This window comes from Bufo bufo, chromosome 5 (genome assembly GCF_905171765.1).
Source record: "Bufo bufo chromosome 5, aBufBuf1.1, whole genome shotgun sequence".
NCBI classification, from domain to species: Eukaryota; Metazoa; Chordata; class Amphibia; order Anura; family Bufonidae; genus Bufo; species Bufo bufo.
The window spans coordinates 388,102,751-388,124,678 of NC_053393.1; the positions used below are offsets into that span (position 1 = coordinate 388,102,751).

The 21,928-nt window shown below is 45.5% G+C and overlaps 1 protein-coding gene across 1 annotated transcript in view; it reads right to left on the reverse strand.

Annotated features, from left to right (window-relative positions):
- The window catches only part of DTNBP1 (dystrobrevin binding protein 1), a 134,286-nt gene extending 117,236 nt beyond the window's left edge, over positions 1-17,050 (reverse strand). Inside the window, exon 1 of the mRNA XM_040432620.1 lies at positions 16,876-17,050. Within this exon, the coding sequence (XP_040288554.1) occupies positions 16,876-16,931 (56 nt within the window). The 5' untranslated portion in view covers positions 16,932-17,050. The remainder of the gene's footprint in view (positions 1-16,875) is intronic.
- Between the last annotated feature and the right edge of the window lie 4,878 nt (positions 17,051-21,928).

A 21,928-nucleotide genomic window follows, 5' to 3' on the forward strand; every position in this document is an offset into this window, starting at 1 on the left:
GATCAATGACTGTGGTGATCACCCCATATAGACTCCCTGATCACCCCCCTGTAAAGCTCCATTCAGATGTCCGCATGATTTTTACGGATGCACTGATAGATGGATCGGATCCGCAAAACGCATCCGGACGTCTGAATGAAGCCTTACAGGGGCATGATCAATGACTGTGGTTATCACCCCATATAGACTCCCTGATCACCCCCCTGTCATTGATTACCCCCCTGTAAAGCTCCATTCAGACGTCCGCATGATTTTTACGGATCCACTGATAGATGGATCGGATCCGCAAAACGCATACGGACGTCTGAATGAAGCCTTACAGGGGCGTGATCAATGACTGTGGTCATCACCCCATATAGACTCCCTGATCACCCCCCTGTCATTGATTACCCCCCCTGTCATTGATTACCCCCCTGTAAAGCTCCATTCAGACGTCCGCATGATTTTTACGGATCCACTGATAGATGGATCGGATCCGCAAACTGCATCCGGACGTCTGAATGAAGCCTTACAGGGGCATGATCAATGACTGTGGTGATCACCCCATATAGACTCCCTGATCACCCCCCTGTCATTGATTACCCCCCTGTAAAGCTCCATTCAGACGTCCGCATGATTTTTACGGATGCACTGATAGATGGATCGGATCCGCAAAACGCATCCGGACGTCTGAATGAAGCCTTACACGGGCGTGATCAATGACTGTGGTGATCACCCCATATAGACTCTCTGATCACCCCCCTGTCATTGATCACCCCCCCTGTCATTGATCACCCCTCTGTAAGGCTCCAGACATTTTTTTGGCCCAAGTTAGCGGAATTATTATTTTTTTTTTCTTACAAAGTCTCATATTCCACTAACTTGTGTGAAAAAATAAAATCTCACATGAACTCACCATACCCCTCACGGAATCCAAATGCGTAAAATTTTTTAGACATTTATATTCCAGACGACTTCTCACGCTTTAGGGCCCCTAGAATGCCAGGGCAGTATAAATACCCCACATGTGACCCCATTTCGGAAAGAAGACACCCCCAGGTATTCCGTGAGGGGCATATTGAGTCCATGAAAGATTGAAATTTTTGTCCCAAGTTAGCGGAACGGGAGACTTTGTGAGAAAAAAAATTAAAAATATCAATTTCCGCTAACTTGTGCCAAAAAAAAAAAAATTTCTATGAACTCGCCATGCCCCTCATTGAATACCTTGGGGTGTCTTCTTTCCAAAATGGGGTCACATGTGGGGTATTTATACTGCCCTGGCATTCTAGGGGCCCCAAAGCGTGAGAAGAAGTCTAGTATCCAAATGTCTAAAAATGCCCTCCTAAAAGGAATTTGGGCACCTTTGCGCATCTAGGCTGCAAAAAAGTGTCACACATCTGGTATCTCCGTACTCAGAAGAAGTTGGGGAATGTGTTTTGGGGTGTCATTTTATATATACCCATGCTGGGTGAGAGAAATATCTTGGTCAAATGCCAACTTTGTATAAAAAAAATGGGAAAAGTTGTCTTTTGTCAAGATATTTCTCTCACCCAGCAAGGGTATATGTAAAATGACACCCCAAAACACATTCCCCAACTTCTCCTGAATACGGCGATACCACATGTGTGACACTTTTTTGCAGCCTAGGTGGGCAAAGGGGCCCATATTCCAAAGAGCACCTTTAGGATTTCACAGGTCATTTACCTACTTACCACACATTAGGGCCCCTGGAAAATGCCAGGGCAGTATAACTACCCCACAAGTGACCCCATTTTGGAAAGAAGACACCCCAAGGTATTCCGTGAGGGGCATGGCGAGTTCCTAGAATTTTTTATTTTTTGTCACAAGTTAGTGGAAAATGCTGATTTTTATTTTTTTTTTTTTCATACAAAGTCTCATATTCCACTAACTTGTGACAAAAAATAAAAACTTCCATGAACTCACTATGCCCATCAGCGAATACCTTGGGGTCTCTTCTTTCCAAAATGGGGTCACTTGTGGGGTAGTTATACTGCCCTGGCATTCTAGGGGCCCAAATGTGTGGTAAGGAGTTTGAAATCAAATTCTGTAAAAAATGACCTGTGAAATCCAAAAGGTGCTCTTTGGAATATGGGCCCCTTTGCCCACCTAGGCTGCAAAAAAGTGTCACACATCTGGTATCTCCGTACTCAGGAGAAGTTGGGGAATGTGTCAACGTCCCCTTGATGTTCACGATCCAATTTGATATCTGCTCTATCAACTTTCGATGTTCTTTTATGCGCCTATCATGGTGATCACGGGTGGCGGGGAATCATGGTTCCAGGCCAGAGAGGGAGCGTGAGAAAGAGAGACCACATCCAAGGGAGGAGTCATTTTTTCAAATTTAAAATTAGAGTTGAAATATGGGAGAAATTATTAAAGCATAAAAGTGTGACAACTTTTCAAAGTTTAAGCTAAGGGGGCTGAGTTGGTTAAACACCCTTAATGACCAGGCCACTTTTTACACTTTTGCACTACACTACTTTCACCGTTTATTGCTCGGTCATGCAACTTACCACCCAAATGAATTTTACCTCCTTTTCTTCTCACTAATAGAGCTTTCATTTGGTGGTATTTCATTGCTGCTGACATTTTTACTTTTTTTGTTATTAATCGAAATTTAACGATTTTTTTTGCAAAAAAAGACATTTTTCACTTTCAGTTGTAAAATTTTGCAAAAAAAACGACATCCATATATAAATTTTTCTCTAAATTTATTGTTCTACATGTCTTTGATAAAAAAAAAAATGGTTTGGGTAAAAGTTATAGCGTTTACAAACTATGGTACAAAAATGTGAATTTCCGCTTTTTGAAGCAGCTCTGACTTTCTGAGCACCTGTCATGTTTCCTGAGGTTCTACAATGCCCAGACAGTACAAACACCCCACAAATGACCCCATTTCGGAAAGTAGACACCCTAAGGTATTCGCTGATGGGCATAGTGAGTTCATAGAACTTTTTATTTTTTGTCACAAGTTAGCGGAAAATTATGATTTATTTTTTTTTTTTTTTTTTTCTTACAGTCTCATATTCCACTAACTTGTGACAAAAAATAAAAACTTCCATGAACTCACTATGCCCATCACGAAATACCTTGGGGTGTCTTTCCAAAATGGGGTCACTTGTGGGGTAGTTATACTGCCCTGGCATTCTAGGGGCCCTAATGTGTGGTAAGTAGTTTGAAATCAGAATCTGTAAAAAATGGCCGGTGAAATCCTAAAGGTGCTCTTTGGAATGTGGGCCCCTTTGCCCACCTAGGCTGCAAAAAAGTGTCACACATGTGGTATTGCCGTACTCAGGAGAAGTTGGGCAATGTGTTTTGGGGTGTCATTTTACATATACCCATGCTGGGTGAGAGAAATATCTTGGCAAAAGACAACTTTTCCCATTTTTTTTATACAAAGTTGGCATTTGACCAAGATATTTCTCTCACCCAGCATGGGTATATATAAAATGACACCCCAAAACACATTCCCCAACTTCTTCTGAGTACGGAGATACCAGATGTGTGACACTTTTTTGCAGCCTAGGTGGGCAAAGGGGCCCATATTCCAAAGAGCACCTTTTGGATTTCACTCGTCATTTTTTACAGAATTTGATTTCAAACTCCTTACCACACATTTGGGCCCCTAGAATGCCAGGGCAGTATAACCACCCCACAAGTGACCCCATTTTGGAAAGAAGAGACCCCAAGGTATTTCGTGATGGGCATAGTGAGTTCATAGAAGTTTTTATTTTTTGTCACAAGTTAGTGGAATATGAGACTTTGTAAGAAAAAAAAAAAAAAAATAAATCATCATTTTCCGCTAACTTGTGACAAAAAATAAAAAGTTCTATGAACTCACTATGCCCATCAGCGAATACCTTAGGGTGTGTACTTTCCGAAATGGGGTCATTTGTGGGGTGTTTGTACTTTCTGGGCATTGTAGAACCTCAGGAAACATGACAGGTGCTCAGAGAGTCAGAGCTGCTTCAAAAAGCGGAAATTCACATTTTTGTACCATAGTTTGTAAACGCTATAACTTTTACCCAAACCATTTTTTTTTTACCCAAACATTTTTTTTTTATCAAAGACATGTAGAACAATAAATTTAGAGCAAAATTTATATATGGATGTCGTTTTTTTTGCAAAATTTTACAACTGAAAGTGAAAAATGTCATTTTTTTGCAAAAAAATCGTTAAATTTCGATTAATAACAAAAAAAGTAAAAATGTCAGCAGCAATGAAATACCACCAAATGAAAGCTCTATTAGTGAGAAGAAAAGGAGGTAAAATTCATTTGGGTGGTAAGTTGCATGACCGAGCAATAAATGGTGAAAGTAGTGGAGTGCAGAAGTGTAAAAAGTGGCCTGGTCTTTCAGGGTGTTTAAGCACTGGGGGCTGAGGTGGTTAAACGTCCATCACATAGCCAGTTTTCCTGTTCGCGTGAATGCAGCATTAAAGGGGTTATCAAATAGCACAAATACCACCAACAACGCCTGGGCCCTTCCTATAGACTATTACCCGATCCCCGGAACCTGTGTCCCTCTGGAACCCTGCACGGCCACCGCTGCATCTCCTGTGGCATTGTTGGGGGTCTTTGTACTACTGGATAACCCCTTTAATGACAATAGCTGTATGTTTGGGGTCATTGTCCTGCTGCAGAATAAATTTGGAGGAATTCAGACACCTCCATGTTGGTACTGCATGATGGATAAGGATCTGCCTGCAACAAACTGCCTTCTGTCCAGACTCATTAGTCCAGAGCATCTGCTGCCATTTTTCTGCACCCTAGTTCCTATGTTTTCATGCATAGTTGAATCACTTGGCATTGTTTCCACATCGAAGCTATGACTTGGGTGCAAATCTTCAATTTAGACCACTTCTGCCCAGAGTTCTCCGAACAGTAGATGGGTGTACTTGGGTCCCGCTGGTTTCTGACAGCTCTGAGCTGATGGCAATGCTGGACACCTTTTGAAATCCAAGGGAAGTACACGATAGGTTTTTCATCTGCTGCACCAAGCTTCCTTGGCCAACCAATCCATCTACGGTCCTCAACGTGGCCCGTCCATTTGTGCTTCTTCAAAAGAGCTTGGCAGACAGATACTTATTTACGATGAAATACCATCGGGGAGACGCCTGATTGGTACCAATTTATTCTGCAGCAGGACAATGACCCCAAACATACAGACAATGTCATTAAGAACTATCCTCAGTGTAAGGCCGAGTTCACACGAACGTGTGTGACCCGTGCAGCGGGCCGCAATGCACGATCGCCGGCCGTAGGTCAGCCGCATCAGATCGCGGACCCATTCACTTTAATAGGTCCGCGATCCGCCCGTTCCGCAAAAAGATAGAACATGTCTTTTTGCGGAACAGAAGTACGGGACGCAACCCCACGGAAGCACTCCGTAGTGCTTCCGAGGGGTCCAGTTCCTTGCGGCCGTTCTGCAATTCCGGACCCATTGAAGTGAATGGGTCCGCATCTGTGATGCGGAATGCACACGGAACTGTGGCCGTGTATTGCAGCCCGCAATTTGCGGGCCGCAATACGGCCACGGATCACACACGTTCGTGTGAACTAGGCCTAAAGAAGAACAAGGAGTCCTGGAAGTGAAGATATGGCCCTAGAGAGACCGGATCCCAACAACATCAAGTCTGCCTGGGACTACATGAAGAGACAGAAGGATTTGAGCAAGCCTACATCCACAGATCTGCGGTTAGTGCTCCAAGATGTTTGGAACAACTTTCCTGCTCAGTTCCTTCAAAAACTGTGTGCAAGTAAGTGTACCTAGAAGAAATGATGCTGTTTTGAAGGTAAAGGGGGATCCTACCAAATATTGATTTGACTTAGGCCTCTTTCACACGGGCATCATGGATTTGGGCCAGATAAGATGCGTGTGCGTCACAGGAAAATGGGCGATTTTTCAGCGTGAGTGCAAATCATTTTAATGCGTTTTGCACGCGCGTGAGAAAAATCAGCATGTTTGGTACCCAGACCCGAACGTGTTGTGTAGATTTTATTATTTTCCCTTATAACATGGTTATAAGGAAAAATAATAGCATTCTTAATACAGAATGCATAGTATAATAGGGCTGGAGGGGTTATGCAAAACAGAGAACAAACCACGCATGCATAGCGTTCTCTCCATTCACTGCTATGGGACTTCCGCTATTTTCAGATGTTCCATGGTAGGGAACGGAGAGTGGCCGTGCATGCACAGCTTGTTCTCCATTCATTTCGGGGCCCCGTTCTTGATATAGGATTTTGGTACAATTACCGAAACACATTGGGCTCTGCCTGTGATACAAAAAACTGAATAGAGTACATCCGAATGCATTCCGTTCCGGCATGATCAGCTTCCCATGCCGCACACAAAAACGGTTTTGTGTCCGGCATGGGAACACAACAAACCGGAACGGAATGCATTCGGATGCACTCTATTCAGTTTTTTCCCCCATTAAAAATGAATGCATTAGAATGGATCTCACCCAATGTGTCCCTATAAATACAGAAAGGTGTGAAAATAAGCTCATCTGCATTGTATTACGACATTAGAGAAGTTACATTAGTCAGCCTAAAGTCACAATTTATTCATCCAGATCAACCCGTCCTTCCCGTTTAAAATGAGGTGTGAAGGATTACAGCGGGCAAGCTCCTACAGGTTCACACATGTTTCTATAGCAAGACAGAAAATAAATTTAAGTGTCTGCAAATGCTGAGAAGTCCTACAAGAACCTGGCTACCAGGTAAGTACAAAGTCCACTGCCAGCGGCAAGCCTTTCTAAGGGCTCCAGAACATGGCTGCATTACGGATACTTACAAACTTGACAGAAAACAAAATTGAGGCATGCGCAGTGCTCCAGCCTAAAGAAAATACCTAGTAGCCATTGGCTCCTGAACTGAAAAATTTAGGAGCCAAATCAAATTTTTAGTCGCCAAATCGAAACTGAATCAAAATTTTGGTATCGTGACAACGCTATGCCGATCAGATCGGCGTAGGGTTGTTTTGAAACCAAAATTTTGATTAGCTTTCGTCACCATAAAAAAGTATTGCGATACTCAATACCGCGCAAAAAAAACAAAAAAAGCCGTGTGCATTTCGCATTTTATGAAACATTCGGCCCATAATAGAACCGTCCTATCCTATTTTTTGGGGTGACAAGTTGACTAAAAAATGGCGAATGCTCACCGCATAGGAGATATTTTTGAATAATTTAATAGTTTGGACAGCGCTATGTAATATGTTTATTTATTTATTGTTTATATATTTTATATGTAAAATTGGGAAAGGGGGGATTTAAACTTAATATTTTAGGGTACTTTCACACTAGCGTTATTCTTTTCCGGCATAGAGTTCCGTCACAGGGGCTCTATACCGGAAAAGAACTGATCAGTGTTATCCCCATGCATTCTGAATGGAGAGTAATCCGTTCAGGATGCATCAGGATGTCTTCAGTTCAGTCATTTTGACTGATCAGGCAAAAGATAAAACCGCAGCATGCTACGGTTTTATCTCCGGCGAAAAAATAATGAAGATTTGCCTGAATGCCGGATCCAGCATTTTTCCCCATAGGAATGTATTAGTGCCAGATCCGGCATTCAAAATACCGGAATGCACCCGCACTAAATCCGGACCCATTCACTTCTATGGGGCTGTGCACATGAGCGGTGATTTTCACACATCACTTGTGCATTGCGTGAAAATTGCAGCATGCTCTGTTGTGCGTTTTTCACGCAACGCAGGCCCCATAGAAGTTAATGGGGCTGTGTGAAAATCGCAAGCAAGTGCGGATGCGGCGCGATTTTCACGCATGGTTCCTAGGATGAAAGTCTATTCACTGTATTATTTTCCCTTTATAACATGGTTATAAGGGAAAATAATAGCATTCTGAATACAGAATGCATAGTACAAGGTCAATATAATAAACATTGGTGGCGCAGTGCGCCCCCCCATCACCCCAGTATAATAAACATTGGTGGCGCAGTGCGCCCCCCCATCACCCCAGTATAATAAACATTGGTGGCGCAGTGCGCCCCCCATCACCCCAGTATAATAAACATTGGTGGCGCAGTGCGCCCCCCCATCACCCCAATACAATAAACATTGGTGGCGCAGTGCGCCCCCCATCACCCCAGTATAATAAACATTGGTGGCGCAGTGCGCCCCCCCATCACCCCAATACAATAAACATTGGTGGCGCAGTGCGCCCCCCATCACCCCAGTATAATAAACATTGGTGGCGCAGTGCGCCCCCCCATCACCCCAATACAATAAACATTGGTGGCGCAGTGCGCCCCCCCATCACCCCAATATAATAAACATTGGTGGCGCAGTGCGCCCCCCCTCAAAATAATAAACATTGGTGGCGCAGTGTGCCCCCCCCCAATATAATAAACATTGGTGGCGCAGTGGGCAGTGCCAATGAGGGTTAAAAAATAAAAAAAATAATTTACTCAACCCTAACCCGCCTCCTGTATTTGTATAAGAAACGTTGGTGGCACAGTGCGCCCCCCCAGTATAATAAACATTGGTGGCACAGTGCGGCCCCCCCCCCAGTATAATAAACATTGGTGGCTCAGTGGGAAGTGCCAATGAGGGTTAAAAATAATAAAAGAAAATTAACTCACCTCCTCCAGTTGATCGCATAGCTGCCGGTCTCCTGTACTTACTTCAGGACCTGTGGTGACGTCACTGTGCTCATCACATGATCCATTACCATGGTGATGAGCTCAGTGACGTCACCACAGGTCCTGAAGAAAGAAGTAAGTACAGGAGACCGGCAGCTATGCGATCAACTGGAGGAGGTGAGTTAATTTTCTTTTATTATTTTTAACCCTCATTGGCACTTCCCACTGAGCCACCAATGTTTATTATACTGGGGGGGGGGGGGGGGGGCCGCACTGTGCCACCAATGTTTCTTATACTGGGGTGTTTGGGGGGGGGGGGGCCGCACTGTGCCACCAACGTTTCTTATACAAATACAGGAGGCGGGTGCTGGAATCAAATAGCCGGCACCCGACCTCTGTGACAGGGGGCTGCGATCAGCTACAATTAACCCCTCAGGTACCGCACCTGAAGGGTTAACTCAACTGCAGCTGATCGCAGCCCCCTGTCACAAAGGTCGGGTGTCGGCTATTTGATTCCGGCACCCGCCTCCTGTATTTGTATTACAGGTTAGTTTTCTTCATTGGTGGCGCAGTGGCCACAGCCCCTCCCCTCCTCCTCCCGTCTCTTCTTATTGGCAGAGGCGGCGGCAGCAGCACAGGGGGGAGGGAGAGACTCCTCCTGCGCTGCTGAGAACGATCATCTCCTGTGCCCGCCGCTGTATTGAGCAGAGCTGCGGCGGCGGGTCTAGTCGCAAATGGCGACAAGACTAAAAAGTCTTGTCGCCTTTTGTAAATTCTAAGTCGCATTGGCGACCATTTTGGTTGCCATCTGGAGCCCTGATGCTTCTACGGACTGTCTGTATGGAGCTATGGAGTCTGATGGAACCTATACTCTCATCCAGCGCAGGAAGTAACCGGTCTGCTGAATCTGGTCAGGTCAGAGATGTCGTGCTCAGGTTAAGGCCTCACACACACACGACCGTACCCATTTTGCGGTCCACAAACCGCGGGTCTGTGTATCGTCCACGTTTTTTTGCGGACCTATTGACTTTCATGGGGCCACATGATGATCTGTGTGCTTTCCTCATCCATAGGTCTGTTCTGCAAAAAGATAAAATATGTCCTATACTTGGCCGCAAAATACAGACCATGGACCCAATGAAATCAATGTGTCTGCAAAAAAGAGGGATGCAACACAGACGGTATGCGCAATCTGCAGACCGCAAAATACATATGGTCGTGTGCATGAGGCCTGTTTTACAGTAACATGATTGGCTGGGAAAAGCGGCTGGACCTCCCAGACCGACTGTGCTCCCCTGAACTGAAGTTTTATGATGCAGTCAGTTCATATCTGATCACAAGAGATCCACGAGAAGATGACTGACCATCATAAAACACTAGGAGGCGGTCAGCTCAGGGGCAGTGGCTGGCCTGGGAGATCCGGTAGACCGATCATGTTCGAATGGAAAAGCTCTTAAGGCCCCTTTCACACGAGCGTGACGGATTAGGTCCGGATGCGTTCAGGGTGCGTTCAGTGAAACTTACACCATTTTGCAAGCAAGTTCAGTTTTTTCTGCGATTGCGTTCAGTTTTTTCCGCGCGGGTGCAATGCGTTTTGATGCGTTTTTCACGCGCGTGATAAAAAACTGAAGGTTTACAAACAACATCTCTTAGCAACCATCAGTGAAAAACGCATCGCACCCGCACTTGCTTGCGGATGCAATGCATTTTTCACGCAGCCCCATTCACTTCTATGGGGCCAGGGCTGTGTGAAAAACGCAGAATATAGAACATGCTGCGATTTTCACGCAACGCAGAAGTGATGCGGGAAAAACAACGCTCATGTACACAGACCCATTGAAATTAATGGGTCAGGATTCAGTGCGGGTGCTATGCGTTCACGTCACGCATTGCACCCGCGCGGAAAACTCGCTCGTATGAAAGAGGCCACACACTTCAGAAAAAACCTGCAGTGGAAACTGACCTCTGCTACAGAGTTTAAAGGGATTCGGTCACCTCGTATAACACAAATTCAGATTTTAAAGGGAACCTGTCACCTGGATTTTGTGTATAGAGCTGGGGACATGGGCTGCTAGATGGCCGCTAGCACATCCGCAATACCCAGTCCCCATAGCTCTGTGTGCTTTTATTGTGTTAAAAAACCTTTTTGATCAATATGCAAATGACCTGATATGAGTCCTGTATCCGGAGATGAGTCAAGCGGAAAGGAGCCCAGCACCGCCCCGCGTCCTCCGAATCTCCTCCTTGCTGGCCGACGTCACAGAGCTGGAGCGCCGAAATCTCGCGATGCGCGAGCTAGCGCATGCGTAGTTCGTTCCCTGTGCTGATGCCAGCACAGGGAATGAACATGATGCCGACACTGTGCATGCGCTAGCTCTCGCATCGCGAGATTTCGGCGCTCCAGCTCTGTGACGTCGGCCGGCAAGGAGGAGATTCGGAGGACGCGGGGCGGTGCTGGGCTCCTTTCCGCTTGACTCATCTCCGGATACAGGACTCATCTCAGGTTCATTTGCATATGTATCAAATCGTTTTTTTTACACAATAAAAGCACACAGAGCTATGGGGACTGGGTATTGCAGATAAACTAGTGGCCATCTAGCAGCCCATGTCCCCAGCTCTATACACTAAATCCAGGTGACAGGTTCCCTTTAACCCCTTAAGGACACATGACGTACCGGTACGGCATGTTTCCAGAGTCCTTAAGGACACATGACGTACCGGTACGTCATGGCTTTAAATCGTGATGCCGGCGCCCCGGGGGTTAATCGGAACGGGATGCCGGCTGAAATCATTCAGCCGGCATCCTGTAACAATGCATCGACGATCGCAGAAAACCGCAGGTCAATTCAGACCTGCGGTTTTCTGCGTTTCCGGTCCATTCGGGTGTCCTGTGACCCGATGAACCGGAAAAAGACTGCGATCGGTGGCGTAATTATACACCACCTATCGCAGTCCGAGGATTTGGAGAGGCGGTGCTGGCTCTGGTGCTGAACGCCGCTGTCCAGGGTGCTGATTGGTGCAGGGGAGAGAGGCGCGAGATTCAAACTTCCTGCGCTCCTCTCTCCCCTCCTCTTCCTGTCCAGCACCCTGACCGTGCAGCATCGTCCAGCACCAGCTCCTGTGTCCCCCAAATCGGCATCCATCACCCTCCTGCACCCATCGCCACCCAGGTAGGTTAGGGTCAGTGAGGGAGAGGCACCTTTAGGCAGGGATAGAAGGGAAAAGTTAGGGGGAAAAAAAAAAAAAAAAAAAAAAAAAAGCACATTTATTCCAAACTTTTTTGTTTCAGCTTTCAGACCCCCTGCCACTTACCCCCCCCCCCCCCGCATAAGCAAGAAGGCCGTGACCAAACCCCTCGGATTAACTGCGTTAAAAATATAAAATAAAAACGGTGCCAAAACACCAATTTTTGGGCAAAATTTCCATTTGAATCCTTTTTTTTTAGTAATAAAGCAAGGGTTAACAGCCAAAAAAACTCAATATTTATGGCCCTGATTCTGTAGTTTGCAGAAACACCCCATATGTGGTCGTAAATGGCTATATAGCCGCACGGCAGGGCATAGAACGAAGGGAACTCCATATGGTTTATGGAAGGCAGATTTTAAAGGACAGTTTTTTTTTTTACACCATGTCCCATTAGAAGCCCCCCCTGATGTAGCCTAGACTAGAAACTCCAAAAAAGTGACCCCATCTAAGAAACTACACCCCTCAAGGTATTCAAAAGTTACTTTACAAACTTTGTTAACCCTTTAGGTGTTCCACCAAACGAAATAGCGAATGTAGAAAAATTTTAGAATTTTATTTTTTTGTTACCTTGCCTCAAAAAAGTGTAATATAGAGCAACCAAAAATCATATTTACCCCTAGAATAGTCCCAAAACAACCACCTTATCCCATAGTTTCCTAGATGGGGTCACTTTTATGGAGTTTCTACTCTAGGGGTGCATCAGGGGGCTTGAAAGGGTACATGGTGTAAATAAACCAGTCCAGTAAAATCTGCCTTCCAAAAACCGTATGGCGTTCCCCTTCTTCTATGTCCTGCCGTTTAGCCAAATAGTAGTTTACGACCACATATGGGGTGTTTTTGCAAACTACAGAATCAGGGCAACCCATTTTGAGTGTTGTTTGGCAGTTAACCCTTGTTTTACTCCTGGAAAAAATTGATTATATTGGAAATTTTCCAAAAAATAGAAATTTCAAAATTGTTTCTCCATCTGCCATTAACTCTTGTGGATGACCTAAAGGGTTAATAAAGTTTGAAAAAACAGTTTTGAATACCTTGAGGGGTGTAGTTCCTAGAATGGGAGGTTCCATTTTTGGGAGGTTTCTATTATCTAAGCCTCACAATATGACTTCAAACCTGAACTGGTCCATAAAAAGTGGGATTTTGAAGATTTCTGAAAAATTTCAAAATTTGCTTCTAAACTTCTAAGCCTTGTAACATCCCCAAAAAATAAAATATCATTCCCAAAATGCTACAAACATGAAGTAGACATATGGGGAATGTAAAGTCATCACAATTTTTGGGGGTATTACTATGTATTACAGAAGTAGAGAAACTGAAACTTTGAAATTTGCTAATTTTTCAAAATTTTGGGTAAAAATTTTATTTTTTTATGCAAAAAAAATTACTTTTTTGACCCAATTTTAGCAGTGTCATGAAGTACAATATGTGACGAAAAAACAATCTCAGAACGGCCTGGGTAAGTCAAAGCGTTTTAAAGTTATGAGCACTTAAAGTGACACTGGTCAGATTTTCAAAAAATGGCCTGGTCCTTAAGGTGAAATAAGGCTGTGTCCTTAAGGGGTTAAACCAGTCATGCTCCACAGCTTACCTTGAATCGGCTGTGCTGTTTTTTATTGTAATCCGTCCAGCAGTTTTGCAGAAAAACGACTTTTATAAAACCCTGAAGGTGCCCAGAGGGGGGTTATGTTCCCCTTTGTGTGCCCAGTAACGCCCCTCTTACAGTGCCCAAAACGCCTTCCTCCAGAATCCCTAACCGCCCACAGCCTCTCATCCCTCTCCTCCCCCTCCCTGACGGCCGCGCGAGCATCGGACGTCACTGGACTCGACGCATGCCCAGTGACGACGATGAAGCTCCTGTCCTCAGTCTCCAGCAAATAGCACTGAGGTACTGCGTCTGCACGAGACTTCGCTCGGCCGTCAGGGAGGGGGAGGAGAGGGATGAGAGGCTGTGGGCGGTTAGGGATTCTGGAGGAAGGCGTTTTGGGCACTGTAAGAGGGGCGTTACTGGGCACACAAAGGGGAACATAACGCCCCTCTGGGCACCTTCAGGGTTTTATAAAAGTCATTTTTCCTGCAAAACTGCTGGACGGAGTACAATAAAAAACAGCACAGCCGATTCAAGGTAAGCTGTGGAGCATGACTGGTTTAAAATCTGAATTTGTGTTATACGAGGTGACAGAATCCCTTTAAGGCCGAGTTCACACGAACGTGTGTGACCCGTGCCCGTGCTGCGGCCCGCAATGCACGATCGCTGGCCGTAGGTCAGCCGCATCGGATCGCGGACCCATTCACTTTAATGGGTCTGCGATCCGCCCGTTCCGCAAAAAGATAGGACATGTTCTCCGTAGTGCTTCCGAGGGGTCCCGTTCCGTGCGGCCGTTCCACAATTCCGGATTTGCGGGCCCATTGAAGTGAATGGGTCCGCATCCGTGATGCGGAATGCACACGGAACGGTGCCCGTTGAAGGTCACAAGTCAGCTTTACTGCATAGGTGACACAGTAGAAACAAAACCCATAAAATTGTGTTTTTTTGTTTTTTTTTCAATATCACCCCATTTGGAATTTTCTTTTTTAAAGCTTCCCACTATGTTGTAAGGTGCCATTAGAAAGTACAACTGTCCCTCAAAAAACAAGCACTCAATCAATTTTGTGAATGGAAAAATGAAAAAATTATGGCTCTGGAAAGGTAGGGAGTGAAAATCGAAAATGCAAAAACAGAAAATCGCCGGGTGCAGAAGTTGTTAACCTGCGCAGGAATTCTAGTAGAACCCCCAACATCCATCGGACATACAGAAGCTGCCAGAACATTGTATAGTGGCTGCACTGCTCAATCGATAAATGGCATACTGGGCATCATCACATACACACACACACCACCGTGTAGGGTGATACTCTGTTACAGCGGGTATGGCTGTTGCACACCTTTAGGTCAGGGCTCCATATTATCTACAACATGTGGTGGTCACACCATGTGATACGGTAGTAACGTTGGCAGAAGGCCTGAAACTTGATTACGGTGATAACATCTAGCCGTGTGACAGCGAACGGCAGACACAAATGTTTCAGGCATCCCAGAGGCCACCGCGCCAAGCTACTAAATCACTGCTGCATCCTGGACTTTGCTCACAGCATGCTTATGGCCCGCTTAACCCCTTCCTGACACAGAAATTTTCCATTTTTGCGTGGAGGCATAACTTTTTTTTATCTTTCTTGTTTGTTTTGTGGGACAATTTGTACTTTCTATTGGCACCATTTAAGATTCAATAGGATGTAGTTGAAAGCTGGAAAAAACTTCTAAATGGGGAGGGAACTGGGGAAAAAAAATTATAATTCTGCAACAGTTCTAGTTTAGTTTATGGATTTCATTTTGATGTCATTCCCTATGCGGTAAAACTGATCTATCCCCTTCATTCTCTGGGTCAGTACGATTAGGGTCCAGTCACATGTCCGTAGTGTATTGTGGATCCGCGATACACCCGGCCGGCACCCCCCATAGATCTGCCTATTCTTGTCTGCAATTGCGGACAAGAATAGGACATGTTTTATTATTGTTCGGGGCCGCGCTCAAGGAAATGCGGAGAGCACATAATGTGCTCTCCGCATCCATTCCTGCCCCATTGAGAACGAATGGGTCCGCACCCGTTCCCGATATTGTGGAACGGATGCGGACGAGTGAATGGACCCTTACAGTGATAACCAGACGAGAAATGATAAAATTTGGTTATCCGATATCTAAAATACCCCTCCCAATGACTGGGACCCTTGTATGGATTATACTTGCCTCCGCACCCACGTTGCTCCGGATCCCTGCACGGCCGCCGCATCATCTCCCTGTCGCTCGGATGAAAACATCCAGCATGGGGGGTGCTGCCAATAGCTGAGGCGGTGACCCTTGAGGCTGGTCCCTGTTGCGGCCTGCTATTGGCTGAACCCCCCGGACGTACAGGGATCCGGAGCGACGCGGGTGCCGAGGCAAGTAGAATCCATACAAGGGGCCCAGGCATTGGGAGGGATATTTTAGATATTGGATAATAATATTTTTTTTTTCTTTGCATCGCCATATTTTGTATGTTTACACACGATGAGGCATTTTTTTGTGAGACATCTGTAGTTTTTATTGACACCATTTGATCACTTTGGGGAGGTGAAGCAACAGCAAAGACGAAGAATCAGCCTTTGGGAATTTCATTTTCTATTCTGCTGCTCACCGTACGGGATAAATACGTTTCTATTTACGTTTAATAGTACAGTCCTTTTGGGACATGGCGATGCCCCTGATCTTTATAGGGAAAGGATGGTGATCTGAATTAACTTTTTCATTATTTTAAAAACTTTTTTTTTTGTCTGATCGCATCCACTTTGCTGGGATCAGCGGCATATCCGTCCCATATACCGTGGCTCACACGGTGGGTTTTGCAGAGGAAACTAAACCGGTTCCCTGTGGCATTCGTCCAGTTACTGCGCCAAGCATTCCACGGCATAAGACCCCGTGTGGACAAGGACTTTCCATTTAGCTCTAAAGGGGGTTATATGGAAATGAGATATCACATGGTACATGGCAGCCTCTTCAGAACCATCTCCCCATTCATTGCTCTGCTAGGTTTATCTCAAACTGCCAGCTTAGGGGGGCGTGTCCTGCCTGCTGCAGATGGAACTGAGCATGTGCGGCCATCTCAGTGAGCAGGACAGAGAAATTAGAAAAACAGCAAACAGCAGGTGGCGCTATACAGCTAGATTTCACTGAATAACTCAGCAGCTACACACAATTTGTAATTACATGCAATTATAGAAATATTCAGATCCAGGTGCTGGGTTGGAAAATGTAGAACAGCCTGGTTGGTGCTGGCGACACGGGGCAGAAAATACAGAACAGGATTTTAGTTTTTAAATAGATAAAACTTGCAGCTGCCCAGCCCTGACCACAACAGTTACACAAACCAACCATTGCAACATGTGAACTGCAGCCAGTCCCAGTATCATCCATGCCTGGTCCCTCAGCAAACACCACAGCGCACATTTACCCGCTGGTCAGGTCCTGCTGCACGGTGAGCAGCCGCTCCCTCAGGTTCTCAAACATCCTGCTGCTGCGACAGGGGACATGCGTCAGCCGTGAGCCTCTGCGGTGCCGCCGCTGCAGCTTCCCCTCTAGCGACAAGCGGGGATGGTTTTCCTCACAGCGTCACAGTCACAAGGAGAGAGGCGGGGCCGGAAAAGCAGCTCGCCCCGCCCACTCAGGCGCTGCTGCTCACGCGGTTTTCTTTGGTCAGGCTAGTGAATGGCACGCTTCTGACGCTAGAGGGCAGCACAACCCGTGGAAAGGCTGCTGCTGCTGGTTTCATGATGTCTCTGCTACTTCCCCAAATTTTGTAATAAGGCGCCATGATGCCGAATATAAGACACAATGACAGACAATTCCTACTACCGTACAAAATACGTAAAAGACAAGGGGGGACTGGGTGCTGGTTCCTACCAGAGGAAATATGAAGCCTTCGGTGCATTTTAAAAATAGGAAAATAGTTTTTTTTTTAATATCTTTCTGAGATTCTGATCTCTTGCTGTTCCATACCTGGAGCCGGATGCTGTTCTGCTGTCAGGTCCTGATTCCTGTCAGCAGCCATGTTGTCACAATGTCTTTACGCCACCTTAATGGCATAAAAGTATCATAAATGCCAAATTGGCAACATCATTTGTGAACTTTTGTGACACTTTTCAAAAGGGGGTAGGCCGCAGCCTTCCAGATTTAGGCTACATACACACGACCGTATGTGTTTTGCGGTCCGCAAACTGCGGATCCGCAAAAAAAAATGATGACATCTGTATGCCATCCGTTTTTTTTGCGGATCCATTGTAACAATGCCTAAAACGGACAAGAATAGGACATGTTCTATTTTATTTATTTTTTTTGCGGGGCTACGGAACGGACATACGGATGCGGACAGCACACAGAGTGCTGTCCGCTTTTTTTGCGGACCCATTGAACGGAACAGACACGGAAACAAACAACGTTCGTGTGCATGTAACCTATAGAACATGCTGCGTTTTTCACGTGACGCAGAACGTGAAAAAAAACTGCTCATGTACACAGACCCATTGAAAGGAATGGGTCAGGTTTCAGTGCGGGTGCCATGCGTTTGCACCCACGTGGAAAACTCGCTCGTGTGAAAGAGGTCTAAATGACACTAGAAACTTGCATGGATTCAAGTTTCTGGCGCAAAAAACGATGGAAGGCCACCTTACTCCATCTGTCTTTTTTCCAAGGATGGCGTATGAAATGCCAGTCTTAGTAAACCCTCCCCCTTGTTTCTTTCTCTTGAGTAAAAGTGCCCTTGCTCACATTTAAAAGGACCTGTCAGCAGAATGAACCCTATTAAATCAGGCATCATGCCTGGTGGGGTTGATCCTGCTGAGCAATGGCATACATTTCTGATGTAAATCAGTTACGCCGTCCATGTGCAGTTAAAGTTTTTATTATTATGTAAATGAGGTTTGGCCTCAGTGCACCTGTCTTAATGGCTACCCCATCCTCTTGATTGACAGAGCCAGGCATCTCTCCTGGCCCTGTAATCCCTGCCTGCACCGTGACATACGCAGTAGTCATCTGCTCTGCTTGGCTGAAGCAGATATACTGCACATGCGCTAATAGTGTAAACTGCGGCACAGGTGCAGGATTAGGGTTGTTTCACACTTGCGTTGTTGTTTTCCGGTATTGAGATCCGGCAGAGGATCTCAAAACCGGAAAAAGTTGTTCTGTTTAGTCCACTCCTAATGCATTCTGAATGGAAAGAGATCCGTTAAGGTTGTCTTATGTTTCGTTAGTATTCCGTTTTGACTTTTAATGTATTTAGTGACGGATCCGTTGTTTTCCGTTTTGATTTCACACAACCGCATCCTAACAGAATGGATACATCCTGATGTGTAATCAAAATGGATCAGTTTAATTCCGGTTTTAAGATCCTCTGCCGGATCTCAATACCGGAATTAACAACACAAGTGTGAAAGTAGCCTTAGGCCTCTTTCACACGGGCGTCGCGTGTGAGGACCGGATAGGATGCGGGTGCGTCGCGGGAAAATCATGCGATTTTGCCTGCGAGTGGGGGGAGTTTTGTATGCGATTGCGTTGCATTCATCATTTTTTTCCACGCGAGTGCAATGCATTTTGCACGCGCGTGAGAAAAAACTGAATGTGGTACCCAGACCCGAACCCGGACTTCTTCACTGAAGTTCGAGTTTGGGTTAGGTGTTCTGTGAGATTTGAATATTTTCCCTTATAACAGTTATAAGGGAAAAGAATAGCATTCTTAATACAGAATGCATAGTAAATTAGGGATGGAGGGGTTAAAAAATAAAAATTAAACTCACCTCATCCACTTGTTCGCGCAGCCCGGCTTGTTTTCTTTCTTCTTCTTTGAGGACCTGGGAGAAAAGGACCTTTGGTGACGTCACTGCGCACATCACATGGTCCATCACCATGGTTATGGACCATCTGATGGACCATGTGATGAGCGCAGTGAAGTCATCAAAGGTCCTTTTCTCCCAGGTCCTCAAAGAAGAAGAAGAAAGAAGACGATCCGGGCTGTGCGAACAAGTGGATGAGGTGAGTTTTTTTTTTTTTTTTTTAACCCCTCCATCCCTAATTTACTTTATTAACTCTGTATTAAGAATGCTATTATTTTCCGTTATAACCATGTTATAAGGGAAAATATTCAAATTTGCACAACACCTAACCCAAACCCAAACTTCAGTGAAGAAGTCCGGGTTTGGGTCTGGGTACTAAACATGACGATTTTTCTCACGCGCGTGCAAAACGCATTAAAACGCTTTGCACTCGCGCGGAAAAATTGCGCATTTTCCCGCAACACACCCGCATCTTGTCCGGCACTCACACGTGACGCCCGTGTGAAAGAGGCCTTAGGCCCCTTTCACACGAGCGAGTTTTCCGCGCAGGTGCAATGCGAGACGTGAACACATAGCACCCGCACTGAATCCTGATCCAATCATTTCAATGGGTCTGTGTACATAAGTGTTGTTTTTGACGCATCAGTTCTGCGTTGCGTGAAAATCGCAGCATGTTCTATATTCTGCGTTTTTCACACAGCCCTGGCCCCATACAAGTGAATGGGGCTGCATGAAAAACGCATTGCATCCGGAAGCAAGTGCAGATGCGATGCGTTTTTCACTGATGGTTGCTAAGAGATGTTGTTTGTAAACCTCTTTCACATAGGCGTCATGTTTTTGCCTGCGGATGCTTGCGATTTTCACCGCAGCCCCATTCACTTCTATGGGGCCTACGTTGTGTGAAAAACGCACAAAATAGAGCATGCTGCGATTTTTACGTAACGCAAAAGTGATGCGTGAAAATCACCGCTCATGTGCACAGCCCCATAGAAATGAATGGGTCCGGATTCAGTGCTGGTGCAATGCGTTCACCTCACGCATTGCACCTGCGCGGAAAACTCGCTCGTGTGAAAGGGGGCTAAGGCCTCTTTCACACGAGCGTGACGGATTAGGTCCGGATGCGTTCAGGGTGCGTTCAGTGAAACTCGCACCATTTTGCAAGCAAGTTCAGTCAGTTTTGTCTGCAATTGCGTTCAGTTGTTCAGTTTTTTCGGCGCTGGTGCAATGCGTTTTGATGCGCTTTTCACGCTCGTGATAAAAAACTGAAGGCTTACAAAATACATCTCTTAGCAACCATCAATGAAAACGCATTGCACCCAGACTTGCACCAGGATGCAATGCGTTTTTCACTGAAGCCCCATTCACTTCTTTGGGGCCAGAGCTGCGTGAAAAACACAGAAGGCCTCTTTCACACGAGCATGTCCGGATAAGGTCCGGATGCGTTGCGGCAAACCCGCGCGAGTAGGTACCCAATTGCAGTCAGTTTTGACTGCGATTGCGTTCCGTTGTTCAGTTTTTATCGTGTGGGTGCAATGCGTTTTGCACGCGCGTGATAAAAAACTGAATGTGGTATCCAGACCCGAACTTCTTCACTGAAGTTCACGTTTGGGTTCAAGGTTGTGTAGATTGTATTATTTCCCCTTATAACATGGTTATAAGGGAAAATAATAGCATTCTGAATACAGAATGCATAGTACAATAGGGCTGGAGGGGTTAAAATAAACTCACCTTAATCCACTTGTTCGCGCAGCCGGCATCTCTTCTGTCTTCTTCTTTGAGGAATAGGACCTTTGATGACGTCACTGCACTCATCACATGGTCCATCACATGATCTTTTACCATGGTGATGGATCATGTGACGGACCATGTGCTGAGCGTAGTAACGTCATCAAAGGTCCTATTCCTCAAAGAAGAAGACAGAAGAGAAGCCGGGCTTCGCGAACAAGTGGATTAAGGTGAGTTAAATATATATTTTTTTTATTTAACCCCTCCAGCCCTATTTTACTATTCATTCTGTACTAAGAATGCTATTATTTTCCCTTATAACCATGTTATAAGGGAAAATAATAATGATCGGGTCCCCATCCCGATTGTCTCCTAGCAACCGTGCGTGAAAATCGCACCACATCCGCACTTGCTTGCGATTTTCACCCAATTTTCACTTCTATGGGACCTGCATTGCGTGAAAAACGCACAATATAGAACATGCTGCGATTTTCACATAACGCAAAAATGATGCGTGAAAATCACCGCTCATATGCACAGCCCCATAGAAATGAATTGGTCCAGATTCAGTGCGGGTGCAATGCGTTCACGTCACGCATTGCACCCGCGCGGAAAACTCGTCCGTGTGAAAGAGGCCGAATATAGAACATGGCTGCGATTTTCACGCAACGCAGAACTGATGCATAAAGAAAGAACGCTCATGTACACAGACCCATTGAAATGAATGGGTCAGGATTTAGGCCTCTTTCACATGAGCGTGACGGATTAGGTCTGGATACGTTCAGTGAAACTCGCACCATTTTGCAAGCAAGTTCAGTCAGTTTTGTCTGCGACTGCGTTCAGTTGTTTCCGCGCGGGTGCAATGCATTTTGATGCGTTTTTCACGTGCGTGATAAAAAACTGAAGGTTTACAAACAACATCTCTTAGCAACCATCAGTGAAAAACGCATCGCA